General features: G+C 47.9%; 1 protein-coding gene across 1 annotated transcript in view; it reads right to left on the reverse strand.

Moving 5' to 3' along the window:
* The window catches only part of MDGA1 (MAM domain containing glycosylphosphatidylinositol anchor 1), a 134,230-nt gene that overhangs the window by 65,728 nt on the left and 52,865 nt on the right, over window positions 1-15,637 (reverse strand). Inside the window, exons 4-8 of the mRNA XM_056487567.1 lie at window positions 15,030-15,226; window positions 12,162-12,294; window positions 7,257-7,526; window positions 6,543-6,872; window positions 2,980-3,273 (exon numbers count right to left, since the gene is read on the reverse strand). Coding sequence (XP_056343542.1) covers window positions 2,980-3,273; window positions 6,543-6,872; window positions 7,257-7,526; window positions 12,162-12,294; window positions 15,030-15,226 — 1,224 coding nt within the window. The remainder of the gene's footprint in view (window positions 1-2,979; window positions 3,274-6,542; window positions 6,873-7,256; window positions 7,527-12,161; window positions 12,295-15,029; window positions 15,227-15,637) is intronic.

The raw sequence follows: 15,637 nt of genomic DNA on the forward strand, positions 1-15,637 counted from the left end.
AAGCTCTATACTACAGACCAAGAAGTCCAGGGAACAGATCATCCATCCTGTCAGAGAGCTGATGATAGACAATTTCACCTCATAAGTTAAAAGAAAAGCAATTTCTTCTGCTTTCTAGATACAAAAAGAAAAGCAACTTTTTCTGTTTTCTAAATACAAAAAACCCTCTAAAAATCGAAACACCTTTTTCTGACAGCTGACTTTTCTTTTTGTCTTCTTATTCTCTTTCCACTATTGCAGTGCAGTTGAAAAAGCCTATTTCTGGACTAGTTTGTTACAATACAGCACTATATGCATGAGGACGAAAGGAGAAAACCGAGGGGAGCAGGGGAACACAGAAACAGGTTCTGACATCTAATCAGATCTGCTGTATTGATTTTGCAACTTTAGCTTCGGAGCAAATCAGAAAAACAGCCGCATTGCCACGGGGAAAGCGCTGCTCCCCGGAGCGCGGCGGCTCGGGAGGAGCTCCCGCGGCCCCGCAAACAGGCGGCCGGGATGCGCGCACACGCGGGCCCGGGATGCGCGCACACGCGGGCCCGGGATGCGCGCACACGCGGGCCCGGGATGCGCGCACACGCACGGGCCCGGGATGCGCGCACACGCACGAGTCCGGGATGCGCGCACACGCGGGTCCGGGATGCGCGCACACGCACGGGCCCGGGATGCGCGTCCCTCCCGAGAGCCGCTCCGCCGGGATGAGCGGGATGCGCCGGGTGAGAGAGGCGCTCATCGCGGAGGCTGCGGGAGCTACACGATCCCCATCGCCAACAAGATGAGAATTCCAGAGCGAGCCACCGAACTAATGAGCTGCCCACGCTGGGAAGCTGTGTTTCAATTAACCACAGCAGCCCCTGCCGCACCCACATCCTTCCAGCAGCGTGAGCAAGGAGGAGAGGGATAAACAGTGACTCTTGTTTCTGGGTCTGTTTTCTGCATGAAGGGAAAGGAAGGAGGCTGTAAAAGGGACGAGGACAATTCTTGCCCTACTTTCTTAGTTTGCAGTTTCGGCACTGAAACCAAAGCTGCACAGAGCAGGCAGTGCCACCATAAAGTCCTTCCATGTTTTCCAGGAGACAGCTCAGGTGTACAAACACTCAGTATGCACCCTGCTTCCACTAAGGGTACACAGAAGAGGTTGACAAGGGAAGGGGGCTGTTTGGGTGGGCTGGCACGTGGACTATATGGCCCTTACTTGGGCAAAATCACAACAAAGCATTGCTTGGCCATGGGAAGAGCTATAGGAAGAGCATGTTCAACTAGTCTTTACACAAAAGTTCATCACATCTTTGCTTTCTTGAGGGTCACATCATAGTCTCTGCCCCAGACAGCTTCTGGCTTGCACCTACCATCTTTCTTGTGTGGGGAATCATGTCGTTCCCCTTCAGGCCATGATTCAGGTGTGTGATCCCCCTCCAGACCACCCAGCAAGACTGAATTCATCCCAAGCTCAGCACTGCTGCTCCCTCTGCAGGGACAGTGAGGGTCAAGCGAGGTCCACATAGCTTTCAAACAGCAACACCAAACCAGGGACTCCAGGAGGTCCAATGGCTCTTTGCTCCCAAGTGAAACTTTGCTGTATTTCTCATCATCTCTTGATGAGTTAAGTAACCAAGAGTTACTTTCCCTGCCATGTCCTTCCAAGTTCCATATGACTGAAGCAGGCTGCCTTCCTGAACAGCTCAAACCAAGGACTACATTTTCACCCTGCTTAAGAAAAGCTTCTCCACACATACTTACCTGCCTAGAAATCTTCACACATTTCCCTATCTCATCCTGTATAGACACTCCTGAATAGACAGAGATAATTTTAAAAGGGGCTCTTAAAATACTCAAATTTGAATCCTGAATACTCAAATCCTTCAGGATTTCACACACCTCTGTTACTGCTGTCCTCCCAGTAGCTCACATCTGTGAGCAGTTTGTCTGGTTGGTTTCAGCCAGGTTGTCTGCTCCAGTCTCACTTCCCTTATTCCTGGGGAGTGAGCCTGGGAGAAGTGTGGCAGCCTGTCTAATGAGTGCTGCTGTGCTGTGTCTGGAGGCTCTTCAGTCACAGCCCACAGGCAGCATGCCCAGGTGTAAATTAACCTGTTCCCTGCCCTCCCCACACCTGTCACACACCTGTCAGACCTGTGCTGCTCAGAGAACTCTGCCAGTGTTCAACAATCGCACCCCACTAATGGGACGAGATCTGCAGGGAGATCCAAGGCATTTTACCTGGCTGCCTTCCCCCAGTCTGATCTGAAATCTTGTAAGAGAGAGAGCACAGACTGCTGCATGTCAAAACACACCTCAGCAGCTGTGGGAGCTGAGCAGGCACTCACTCCTCTGGAGGGAGAAACCACTGCAGGGAAAGGATGGAGATCCCACCCTCTATGTTCACCTCTGTGTATAGATACTGCCTTCAAATGGGGCTGGGAGAGCCACCCATAGCCAAAATGACCCCACACATCTGCTAAAAATCAGTTTCCTTTTACTCACAGCCTGTTTGCACAGAAACCATCTGGGAGTATACATTCCCTGTTAGGTCTACCTATCACTGCTTTACAGGCAGTTACTCAGGCATATCCAGAGGTAACTAAGTTGAAGAAAGCATTGTGGTGTGGAAATGGCCTAAATAACATTAATTTTCCCCCTTTTTGACTTTACAAACTTACTAACATATCCTGAGGGTATTTAACACACATGTAATGGACATAAACACCTGGTAAAGCTCTACTCATCCCCTGACACGGAAATAGAAACCATTGTACACAAATACACACAACACCTCTCCCTTCCACTTGCAACATGCTTGCCATATGGTACCCTGCCCTTAGCCTTGTGTAGCCTGACCAGTTAAATATAAACTGTTCAAAGGTCCCTAGACAAAAGACATGTGTCTGCTCAGCCCAGTAAGAAAGGCCAACCCTGCAGCCCCCAGCTTTTGTGCACACAGGCATTCAGGCAGGCTCTCCAGCGCTGCATGGGTGTACTCACACTGCACGTTCAGCTGCACCAGGGCTTCCCGGGGTCTGATGTTAAATCCATTGTACCTGGCTGTCTGACACTTATAGGTCCCGCTCATCTCCCGGCTCACGCTCTCCAGCTGCAGCTTCCCATCGTAAGTCTCCATGGTCATTGTCCCTGAAGGCATGGGCGTTTCCTTATCTACCCGGGACCAGATGATGGGCGGCTTCGGCTTTCCCCGAACCTCGCACTGCAGCTCGGCCCTGGAGCCTTCCCGCACCGTGATGGAGGACTGGCCCTTAGGGACACTGATTGTCGGTGGCACTAAAGGACAGAGACAACAAGGGAACCATTTTACACTGGGTCTTCAGCAAGTAAGGAATATTCTTCAGATGCTTCTGGTTGATTCATACCAACAGCCTTGAACTACAAAGGTTTCCACTTGACACACTGCAACCCTCTATGAACACACTGTCCATGCAAGTTACCCTACAGGGTCTGGAGCTTCAGGGTACCAAGGAGGATTCCAGCCTCTTTAACAGTGTGTCCCAATATCAATGGTAAGGGCCAGTTGTACTGGGGCAGACTCCAGGTTCCCATTCCTGTTTGCAAAATGCTATCCAGCAGCAGGGATAGCATCAAGGAACACAAAGCCAAAAGCCTCTTTGATCCATTTCTCAATTTCTGGTCAGTGAATTTCTCAAGTGGAACTGCAGTCTTTTGGCCAAAAATAAAAGTCATATCTGCTGAGGTATCTAGACCCCTTATCTAGGTCAGACCAAAACCAAGACTTGAAGGATAAGTGCTTTCAGATCCCATCTCCAGCCTTCTTAGAGGTCCAAGATCCCTGTTTGCTCCTAAACCACAGCAAGGAGTCAGCTCTGTTAAGTGTCTTTCCTTATTTTACTTTTACTGCATATTTTACTTTTATTATTTATTTTGCTTTTATTGGTGAATGCACTGGGAATTTGTCACACCAATAAGCCTCGGGCTCATCTGAGTGAAAGATGGGGCCCAGCAACAATCACTCCTGGCATCCCTTCAAGGTTGGGAAGAGCTCACACAGCAGAATTGCTGCCAAGCTGAGGCCAGAGTTGGAGGCACAGTAACACTCAAAGAAATATCCAGCTATCAACAGAAAACCAAAACTTTGCTGATAAACAAAGCTTAAAAGAAATCCAGTGATCTCCACAGAGATGTCAGTGGGAAGAGGTTTGCTGTTCACATCCCCAATTCCATCAAGAGCCCAGGAAGGGGATTTTTGTGCTAAACCACACGTAATATTGACAATTTATTTCTGCTAGACTTTAGAGTCAACAGTTCAGCTGAGGCAAATATGGTCACAATCTTTTCTGAAAGCTCCTTTTTCAGCCCTTCCTGCTGACAGTGGCGGCACTTGGATTGACACTTCCATAACTGCAAGGGCCATGTACTTCGTTTCCATTTAAATCAAAATATAGAACTACAGAAGCTGTAACAAGCTGGTCTGACCAACATTAGCTCAATCAGCTCCAGCAAAGGAGAGTGCTATGGTAATTGCACATGTTACAGCCTGCAGCTCTTTAGGAACAAATTTAGGATGGATCCAGCCTAATCTCCCTCTGCAGTGACCTCCCTATGCAACAGGGAGGCCACATTTTCAATTTGCAGGTCTCCTGTGGGCTGGGGAATCTCATCACACCCTGTCCTGCTCGGTGTGAAAGGACAGCAGCACTTTCAGTGCTGACGCTGCCGGCAGCCGCTCACCTGGCGAGCAGCAATTTTCTCCACAGGTAAAGTTGTAAATTGCATTTGAACTTTTTCTTTTTTTTAATTAAAGCCATCTCCTTGGAGCTGCTCAGTGGAGGCAGCCACTTTGATGAGCTCAGGCTTTGCTCAGTGGGGAAACATGGACTCACTTCTTCTGGCCTCTTGCTCTGATCCTTTGGTTGGGGGAAATCCCAGTGTTTTATATGGGAATCACATGTTGGAGGTGGCTCATTGCTGCTTGTGGGGTTGTTGCATGTTGGACAGCCTTGGCTGCTGCATGGAGGGCTGCTCCAGCAGGGATGGCTGTTTTCATTCCCTGGGACACAAAGCAGTCCTGCTGGCCCAGGCTGCCAAAGAGAGGCTTCGAAATGCTCCAGGCTGCCCTCCTTCCCTTCCTCATTGGCAGCATCCACACAAGCATATGGGATTCACTCTCCTCCAGACAGGCACAGGGCAACCTGGCACCACAGACACCTCCTTTAAGGCAGCACCTGGCTGGTGCTTGGACCAGCACCTGCACTGACAAACATTGCCAAGCCTCTTGGTGGAATCATCCAGGGTCTCCCAGCTCTTCACAGCCTCCTACCCTTGCAGTCTTAAATACAACTGCACTCTGCCACCTAGTGATCTTGGGCAAAAAGAATTGTTCCAGGTGGTATCAGCCACACAAGTTTGGGAGAGCCGGTTTTGCACCAGGATTGGCGAGTTCCCTCAATTTTGTTCCCTCTTGGTATAACAGGGTTGGTGTCAGCTGGCATGAAGAAGTCCTGCCTTCCATGGCTGTCCAGGAAGGAAGGACCTTTCTTCAGTGTTTAGTGGATCCATGGCACAGTCAGGGTTCAGTCTCCAGGCTGCCAACAAGAACTGGATGCAATCCTATCGGGAGCAGCCTGGCCCCCAGCATTTCCCATGGGAGACAAGGGCTTCCCAAAGCATCAACAGTACTTGCAGTACTCTCTTCTGGGGAGCTGGAGTGAGCAGCATCCAGAATCAAGAGTGAGATCAGCCTGGCCTGTCCATCCAGCACAACTAGGGACTGAGAAGTATCATTCTGTGAAAGTGCAGGCCAAAATCTGTGGGCAGCTGACTCCCCTGAGGAGTCTTCCATCAGATTATTAACTCAGTGCTTCTTTGTCCTGTACCCTAACAGTCCTGGAAAGGCAGCACAATGGCATGGATGCAATGGAGAGCACAGATGGACCCACCACTTCCCCAGAAACAGAAAGACAGATCTGAGACTCTATATTTTAGTCCCCACAGTGACTGACACTAACATATTTGCTCCGTCCTCACTGAGCCATGGGGTGAAGCTCTGACCCTTCGGGGGGAGACATTTATAACACTGGGACTCATACACAGAGTGCCCAAGAGGCTGCATTTGCAATCCAGCAAATATTAAAAGTCTTCACAGACTTTCTATCCTGGACACAATTGCCAAAGAAAGGAAAGAGCAGCTTTCTTTCTCTTTTACTCTCTTCCAAGCAAAGGGACATCTGAAATTTGCTGAAATACTACCACTTCTTCCTTCCTTCCTTCACAGTGTGGAGTTTTGTTTGAACTGTAAAGCTCTCTCTGTAGCTTTGACTGGAGTGCACTTTGGACTTTTCACAGGGAGAAAATATAAAGGAAGATCTGCTTGGTACATAATACATCTGACAGAGAAGTTGTAAGTATTACCCATCTCCAATCCAAGCCAAGTGCTTGCCTGAGGATGTAAGACCTTTCTCCACTAGCATTCAAGACATGCAGGTGAGATTCTTCAAAGAAGCCAGAGGCATGGGGCTGTGGGGCAGCCAGTGATGCCAAACACTCCTCTGGGGTCCCCCTGGCATAGAGAGGCTCACCTGTCTCTGAGGAGATGTTCACCTCCACACTGAGGTCAGGAATGGGTGCTCCCTGGAAGGTAGCCACGCACAGGTAGGTGCCATAGTCGCTGAATCTCAGGTCAATAATCTCCAAGCTGCAGGTCACAGGCGGGAGCTCGGGGTCATTGCGGGTGATGAGCAACCGGTCAGAGAACCGGGCTGGTTTTCCATTCTTGTACCACGAGTAGACAACCTTCTCCTGGGGGACAGCATCCACATGGCATGAGAGCTTCAAGTCCTGGCCCAACTGGATGGTCTCACTCTCTTTGATCACATCAGGAGTGATTTGGAATGTGGCATTCTTCATGGCTGAGACGAACAGAAGTGCAAAACTGGTTAAGGATATCAAAGTGTCTTGCATGGGACAGGAAAACTGTTCTTTGCTCCTCAAGAAGGAGCATTTCCATGCAAAATCTGCCCAAAGACCTCTCCCACTTATGTTACCCCAAAATGTCACAAGTGCCTCACATCTGGGATCATCTAATTCAGGATGATACTACAGCCCAGGATGAAGCTGCAAGTAGTGCTTGCACAGCTGTTGGTCTGGGAGCAGAGAAACTCACACAGGCACTTCTCCAGAATATTAATTACTACTAAATATCACATTTGCCCTCAGCTGTACAAGAACAGCCAGGAGGAATGCAACTCCCCTACCCCCTGAAAACACATGCTCAGAGAAAAACAGCAACTCACAGCGCACCAGCAGGTTCACAATCTTCTTTGCCGGGTTCCCCACGTTGTTGATGGCCGTGCAGTTGTAGTAGCCTGAGTCCTCCACACGGATCCTCCAGATGGTGAGGTTGCCTCCTTGCACAAGGCTGTTGGGAGGCATTGGGCCAGGAGAGTGGGACCAGACCACTTCTGGCTGTGGGTCACCGCCCGTCAGGGAGCATTGCATAGTGATGTTGTCACCAGGGTTCACCACCAGAGTCTCATTGACAGACAGCTTCAGAGCAGGTGGGGCTGGAAAAGCACAGAGGGACACCTCAGAGCTTGAGGAAGACCCACCCACTTGCCTGTGCATGGCTTTATGCTTTTTATGACTTGTTCTTGTTGATGGCTGGTTTGAGTAGCTGGAAAGATCTATTAATTGATTACAAATATGAGGTATTTGTGAATCTAAAGCATGATCATTACCATGTCTTCAAGTGAGAACATTCTGCTCTTTTATGGCCAGGAAACCAAGCAGGCACTGCCCCAGAAAACACTCTACCAGTGGTGGTTAGGCCTGGGGCACAAAGCAGCTATGACATTTTATCAGTGGTCAGTGCAGGTTCTGTATGGCTTAGGATGCAGGTCAGAAGAAAAGCCCAATAAACCCACTCTGCACATATAGGGGTGGCAAACAGGCAACATTTGGCAGTGAAAAACCCAAGGCATGAAGTGTCTTGACTCCTGATGCAAACAGCTGCAGCCAGGCATGAGGGCAATGGAAGCCTTTGTAGCCTTGATGGAGAGGTGAAGGAGAAGGGATAGCCTCAAAGGAGCCTGCTTGAACACAACCACTGCTTGTGCTCAGGGACAGTGGCATTAAACCACTCCTCTCATTCAGTTTCCATCCCAAGAAGTGAGCTTTAGGAAAGGTCTATAATTTAAAAAAGCTATCCTCAGCTATGCCATGATACACCTCTCCATCTCTCACACCAACTAGACATCTTTGAGAGGCAAAGGCTTTGCCAAATAGACAGTCGTTGCAGCTTGGAGACTCATATGGAGACCAGGACCTGTCTGCACCTTAACACACCATTAACAGCAGCTCTGAACCTGTTCTTAATCTCCTTCACCTCCTCAGGTGTCAAACATGCTTTTCTGTACACCTGGGGGCTATCACAATCACAGCAATTCTCCTTCACATTCAGCTGAGCTGAAACTGATTCTAAGTGTCTAGACAACCTCTCCTTTGAATGCCCTGGTACCTGTTTTTGGTTTTATTTTATTTCTGCACCCTTCTCACTACAGTCCCTTCCAGGAACTGATCCAAAATCCTTCCCTTTGTATTCTCAATTTCATTCCAGGAAAAGTCTTTCAGAGCCTCTATGAGCACTATCACTGACTCCATCCAGAGAGCTGAGAAAGTAGCAGTCCCCAGCAAAAAAGCAGAGAGTATGTTTTAAGTAACAGCCATAATAATGCAAAATAAGACATTGTTCCATATTCATGAAGCCTGATTTAACAGCATCATTATTTCTGCCTCTTCTCTCCCTGGACCCTGTGTTAATGAGCTGTGCTGGATTTGTGTTGGGTCTCTGAATTACAGCCCATACAAACAAGGCAAGGAGGACTGTTCTCTCCTCAGCACCAGTGCCATAATTTAGTAGCACAACTACTGCCATGCTGGGATATTGCTTTGGTGTACTGGATATAATGTCCTCCCTGGCCACTGCACATGCTATTTGTGTCAGAGGTGGCCAGCTATGCCTGAGGAAGAAGATGGCTCTTCTGCTACCTGCACTGGCCATTTTGAGACCAGTGGCTGGAGCCTTTGAATTTTGGGAGGCCACAGCCTGCACTCAAAGAGACTTTGGCAGATCTCTTTGCAGGAGTCTTGTAAATAGTGTGCAGGGGTTATTGCTTATTAAATAGCAAAGGAAGGATTTGTATGTCCTCACCAAGCTCCAGATGGTTTCATGAGATAGTATGAAGCCCAGAAATGCAACAGCTCAACTCACCATGGCTGGGCAGGGCACATTCCTGTCACTAACCCAACATAGCTGGCACCAAAGAGCTGCTTCTGCCCTCGGACACTGAACTGGTCTCAGGTTCACAGTGCACAGGCAAACTGGCAGAAGCAGCACCTTGCCTGGGAATCTCCATCCATCCTGTCAGAGACATGGAAAACCTGAGACCAGCCCATGTCCAGAGAGAAGGTGTCAGAGTTGGGGAGCACAAAGCAGAGGTCCTGCAGGCTCTGGTTAAGAATTAGGCCTCTTTAGGGTTGGATATGCAAACATCTGACCCACACTCATCTGGCCCAGCTCTGGGTGAGGCAACATGCTAAAAAGGTGACATGCTGGTGCTAGCTCTGCATCAGGGCAGGCTGTGTGTGCATGCATGAAGCAGGCAGGGAAACTGCAGATCTGCCACCTGCACAGCTCCATGACCTGCCCCACAATGGAGCCTTGGCTGTGGCAGCCTGCGTGGGCTACCAGTCCCACTCCCATCAGTAGACAGAGGTTAACAGATTGCAGACATTGTTATGCACGAGATGATTCTCATTTATTTGTAACCTGTGGCAAGTCCTTTTGTTCCTGGCTCAGAAAACCTGCTGGCGGAGTCTGCCGAGCAGCGAGGGGACCATTAAAAACAAAGAATCACTTTCAATTCCCTTTGAAGTCCAATTTGCTGCAGTAAAACTGCAGAAGAATTAACCAGCTGGGCGGCTTCATTTTGCAGAAATTGAGGAAGGGGGAGAAGTCAGGCTGACCCTGCTGGAGCAGGTGATGGCAGCCTGGTGCTGGGCTGGTCCTGTGGCTCTGTGGACCCAACCTGCTGCTCTGGAGCCAGGCAACAGCAGCAGAACAGAGGGGGAGCACGACATCTCCTTCCCACTAAGGCTGCAGACAAAGAACCCATTCCCTGCTGCAAGGCCCTAGAATAGACCTGCTGAATAGAGCTTGGGAGAAGTCCATCTCCTTACCAGAGACTGTGATCTGCCCAAAGGACATGGAGGAGCCAGCTGAGGAACAGCAAATGAGCTGAGGAGATTCCCCTGGTCTGACCTGACCTGACCCACCAATTCACCTCAAGGTCTGGAGAGCCTGGACTATAAATATTTAAGAGAGAGAAATTTCCAAGCATTTCAGCACCCTTTGGGCCCTTCTCAGTTATAAAGGCAAAGGCATCCTGAGTGCAGCTGCTCAGGATTCTGGGCACAGCCAAGTGTAGAGAAGCTATGAAAGCACAAGGGGAACAGAAAAGACCTAAGCAAAAAACGAGAGAGTTAAAGAATTTCATTTAAATATTTCCTCATCTATGCACAAAACTACCTACAGGGCAAGTAACCCATATAATATTTCATGTTAAATATAGTCATGCTATTTAACACAAACCCTGCTCACACAGCAATGCCAGCTTCATTTTCACTGCCAACTTTTAATACAATTTGCTAAGAACACATTTTCCATGGCCCCTTTGAGCTTGTAGTGCCACTGTAACTATGTATAAATATGCATCCATAATTAAAAAACAGGGGAAAAGAAACCAACCCTCGATAGATGTGCTTAAGAAGCTGGTGTAAATTGAGTCATATCGCTGACTTGTCATCGAGTACAACCTGAAAATACATTTTCCCCATTCACTTAGTACAGGGGCTGGATTGAAATGAAGAGCAGTTTCCAGCTTGGGCTGGCAAGGGGAGTGGACATGAAGGGAAATTTGATTTTCTAACTCTTCAAAGGTAAAGGTACACAGGGAAGAAGAGCTGCATAATATCCCTCTCTTCATCATGAACAGAAGGTAAGTTTTAAAGGGAATATTTCAACACTTGCTACACTCTCATCCTGAGAGAAATTCAGCTAATAGGGTGAGTTGTTCAAGACATGTTCAGAGATCTTACTACAAAGAGAATACTTTTTTTTCTGACATTAGCTATAATTCACTTTCTTAAGCTCATTATTTTTATTCCTCCTACCTAAAATGAGGCAACAATTGTTCAGCACCTTGGAACTCAGCTCAGATCAATAAACATAATTTAAACAGTATCAACAATATCCTGTCAACAGTTAACAACATTAAAAAAAGTTCTGTTTCTACTGCACAAAGATGACACAAGGGATGCAAAATACTTTGTGTTACATTAGAGAGGTGAATAATTCAAACAGCTACAATGCCTTTCTCTCTGATCATGGAATACCCCAGGGCTGGAAGCAATTTCCTGACATTTACTTATTATTTGCAAATATTCTACACGTATGGGGGCTTTGCAGGTGGGGATTTTTTATTGTGTGTGTGGTTTTGATTTTTGTTTTTTTTAATGGACAGGTTGCAATCAAGTCCTTGCCAGAATTTGATACACAACACTCAGTTATCGTTCACTTACTGCACGTCAAGCAAGAGGCACCAAACTGAATCTGCTCACAACTGGAGGTGCCCTCAAGCACTGCCAGTATGACTATGAGTGTAAATTTATTTATTGGGAAGGCACTGGAGGTGTAGGCTTTCCAAAAACACTGGCACCAGCAGAGCCTGTTACCTGGGAGGTGCTTAGAGCACAGCCTGGCAAACCAGGCTGGAGTCACACATGGATGAATTATTTGTAAGAACTCCTGCAGCACTGCCCCACTCTAGGCTGTATCAAATCTATTTTTAAAGTCACTTAGAATTATAAATAAATAAAACAGTGTATGAATTAGAAGCTACATAGTGCCTCAACACCTACACATAGTCTATTTTAATGATCTCATGGCAGGCCTGGCCAAGGCAGTGGCTGCATGCAATGCTACGAGAAACTGGAGCAGCCACAAGACTTCCATGAGAAGGATCTGAAATCCCAGCAGCCATGTCCATGAGGTGCTGCAGGCCCTGGACAGAGGAGGAGTAATGGCTGTGGAGGAGGTGAAGGTTCAGAGGGCTGCAGGGACCCCTCATGTCCCCTCTCACCTGTGGTGTTTGTGAGCTGGAAGGTGATGGCTTTGTCAGGGATGCTGCAGACATTGCGGACAGACACCTGGCACGTGTAGCTGGCATAATCCTGAGGTCGAAGGTTCTTCAGCTTCAGGACTTTGGTTTCACCCTGGGATTTGGGAAAAACAGGGGCAAAAAATGACACAGGTGCCCAAAGCACAGATCATCATTCCAAGCCTGGACTGTATCCAGTCCTGAAGTAGCAGCTCCCATGAAAACCTTAGGGAACTGTGCAGATTTCAAGCCCTCAGCTCTATATGAAGGAGACACAAAATGTTTGCAGTGGTCATTTCACCTACAGGGTTTCACAAAACAGCCAGCAACTGTCTGACATGACCTAAAAGCACTGCCAAACAGGCCTGGGCATAATTTCTCATCAACTACTGCCAGAAACATCCTGTAGAACATGACAAACCTTAGAACAGACATTGAGATCTGAGACATCAGTAGGAAACCAAAGGAAGTCACTGGGGACTCAACATTGCCAAACCAGAGTAAATCAGAGCAGATTGAGGCGTTAATACTGGCCTAAATATGACAAGTTCAACAGAAATCTGCAGTACAGGAGGTAAACCAAAATCAGAGAAATACTCAAAGAACTTACAAAACTTTCTGATCCCTCCTCTCCAGATTCTAATCTCATTTATGCTGATGTAAATCCAGAGTGACTGCAGAGACTTTGATAGCCTTTTCTCATTCTAAGGTAACAAATAAAATCACTGCCTGCACTCCATTAGTTACTGGCTTGTTACAGAAACAGAATCAAGTCGCTACATTAACCATAGACGTGTTTTGTAGACTTTTATTTATGCAGTGCAGACAGCTCTGAGTATCACCCTATGGTTTGCACACCCTGCAACTCGTATGTCTTCCACTGACAGCTTGGTGCTGTTGTTCTCCTTGAGTTTGTCTAAATCTCTTTTGGAGAACCCATTCCATAACTGCCTGCAAGAGTAAGGAGGTGTCAGCATGACAAATCCCCCTGAGGACAACCTCAAGGGACTGGACAATGAGCTCAGGAATGCTAATATGCAGAGAACAAGGATGTGAAGTGAGTAAATCAGAATTATAAAACCTAGGGCACCGATAACCCTAGGAAAGTCCTGTCCCCTGAGGATTGTTGCTATTCCACACAAATTATGGTATTTATGATATGAAGGTCATACCATACTTACAGGGCCATATGTATCCTGTTTATTGATTAGTGAATTTAGGTATATCTGTATAAACCCTCAGAGTAAGCAAGTTTTATAAAGCTTAAACAACAAAGTCTTCACCTTGTTTTTAATGTAAAAGCCCATTTGAACCTGATGCTGATAGAGGTTCATCTCTAAGACAAGACTGCAAACTCCAGTGAAGGGTACTTTGTTAAACATTCCAGCAAGATTTTCCTCTTCCAACAGTGTTGCTGAGGTGTGTTTTTGTTAACTTCAACTCTTACCAACCCAAATTTTCAGGCTTATGCTGGTGTTAAGGAGAGGACCACAAGGGCATGGCTGTCTGAGCACAGCAGCCCCAACACCCTCTTTCAGAGCTGGGAATGACCCATCATGTCAGGAGCATTGCCTGACAGGAGCTGCAGCACGCTAGGTCATTTAAACATTAATGCTGCAACATGGGGAATTTTTGCCAGACGCCTTATTTAGCTAGAGAAAATATCCCAAGTCCTAAGACATCCTCTCATCAGGCAATGTCTCCTGCTATTTTCATTGAGCCTAGTGAAAACTGGAAGAGCCCATGGTGGCTTCCTCCAAGGCCAGGGATGTCCTAGTTGGGAGCCACATAGCACAAAGACACAGCTGTCTTCAGGGCCAAACAGCAGTGCTGACCTACAGTGTTTCTGCAAATCTGCCACTAACCTGCAGCTCTCTCCTCCCTCCTCATCCAGCTGAATATTTCCATTTGGATGCCCATTTCCATGACCTACAGAGATGGTGTGTTTCAATAAAATATGAACATGACTACATTAACTTAAAGGTTGCCTGGGGCATTGCTCAGAAATCAAATTCAGCCAGAATGTGCTCTAGGCCCAACTTTGGGAATGCAGGAAGGTGCTTGGGATGAAACAGGTGCCCTGGGGAGCTGCCCTTTCCACCTTTCCTTCCCACCCATGTGCTCCCTAGCAGCCTTGCTGGAAGTACTGGGGCTGATTAGCATCTAAAGGACATTCAGATCCTGAGTTCAGCTTAGGGTAACATGCCCAGAGTGCCCTGGCAAAAGAAAAGTTCCCTTCCATTTCTCATTGCATTGGTAGGCTAATTACTGTGAAGAAAGTGTTGTTTACAGGGGAAACCTGGTTGTGTAGGGGAGAAGGAGAAAAGATGTGACTCCTTGTCACAGAACAACAGTCAGGTAGTGCCCAAGCAGTTGGGCTCCCCATTACTTGTGGCCATTAGAAAAAACTCATGGATCCCACAGCAATTCCTGCCATTTGCTCACACTGCTAAACAGGAAGCTCTTCCCTGATATACGGAGCCTGGGCACTCAATTAAGGAAAAAAAAATAGTGATGGGACATAGTGGAAATCCAGTCTTGGGATTGTTGGGATTTTAGTCTCAGCCATCCAACAGCTGCATGACCTCAGTGGGGGAGCAGTGTCACTGCTCTCAGGGAAAGATCCTCCTAGGCCACACTCACTCCTACTGCTCTGCTCCTCTTGCACCCTGGGAATGTGCATGCAGAAGGAAGGTCTACCAGCCCTTCTGGAGGCAGCACTCCTTGCAGCAGCCTGCACTCTCTCCCCAGCATCACAATCCGTGCAGGGAAGGAAAAACACCACCCACTACAGCGCCCTGCATCTGCAAGACACTCAACACAAGCTGGCAGAGGCTTGCTGGCTGTCACCTGTGTGTAGAGGGGTTCATAGATGTCCACGCCGTTGTCCTGGCTGTGAGAAAGTGTCTCGGCTCCCCGTTTCCAGATGAAGCGGGCTGGCGGGTTGGAGTTGACGGTGCAGCGGAGGAAGACGGTCTTCTCCTGGTAGAAGCTGCCACGGACGTCACTGATGGTCTGGTGCACGGTGAGAACAGGCTCATCTAGATCTGCAAGGGAGGCAAGGAGGGTCGCAGCCCTCGTTAGCAGAGCTTGGTCTGCTGTACAGCCTGCAGAGCAGATGGTGCTGCAGGTACCACTGAGGAGAGGGGAAGGTCCCACACGTCTGGCTGATGACAGCTGCTGATTTAAGAGCTGATCTGAGGGCAGGTAGCACAAACAATATCTAAAGGGAACAGAAAGGAGAAGCCAGAATTCTCCCACTCACCACACAAATCTTCAGAGAATAGAAAGCAGTCTCTGGTTTGCAGTCCTCAAAAAAACTACCTGCCTGCCACATGTGTCCCAGAGCAGTGGGCTGCCTCACATTCCTCAATGGAACCCCCTACAGAAAATCGCTACTTTCTACTTCAGTGAGAGGTCAAAAGGATCCCAGGAAGCTCTGTTCCATCATAATTACT

The sequence above is a fragment of the Oenanthe melanoleuca genome, chromosome 3 (assembly GCF_029582105.1).
Source record: "Oenanthe melanoleuca isolate GR-GAL-2019-014 chromosome 3, OMel1.0, whole genome shotgun sequence".
NCBI classification, from domain to species: Eukaryota; Metazoa; Chordata; class Aves; order Passeriformes; family Muscicapidae; genus Oenanthe; species Oenanthe melanoleuca.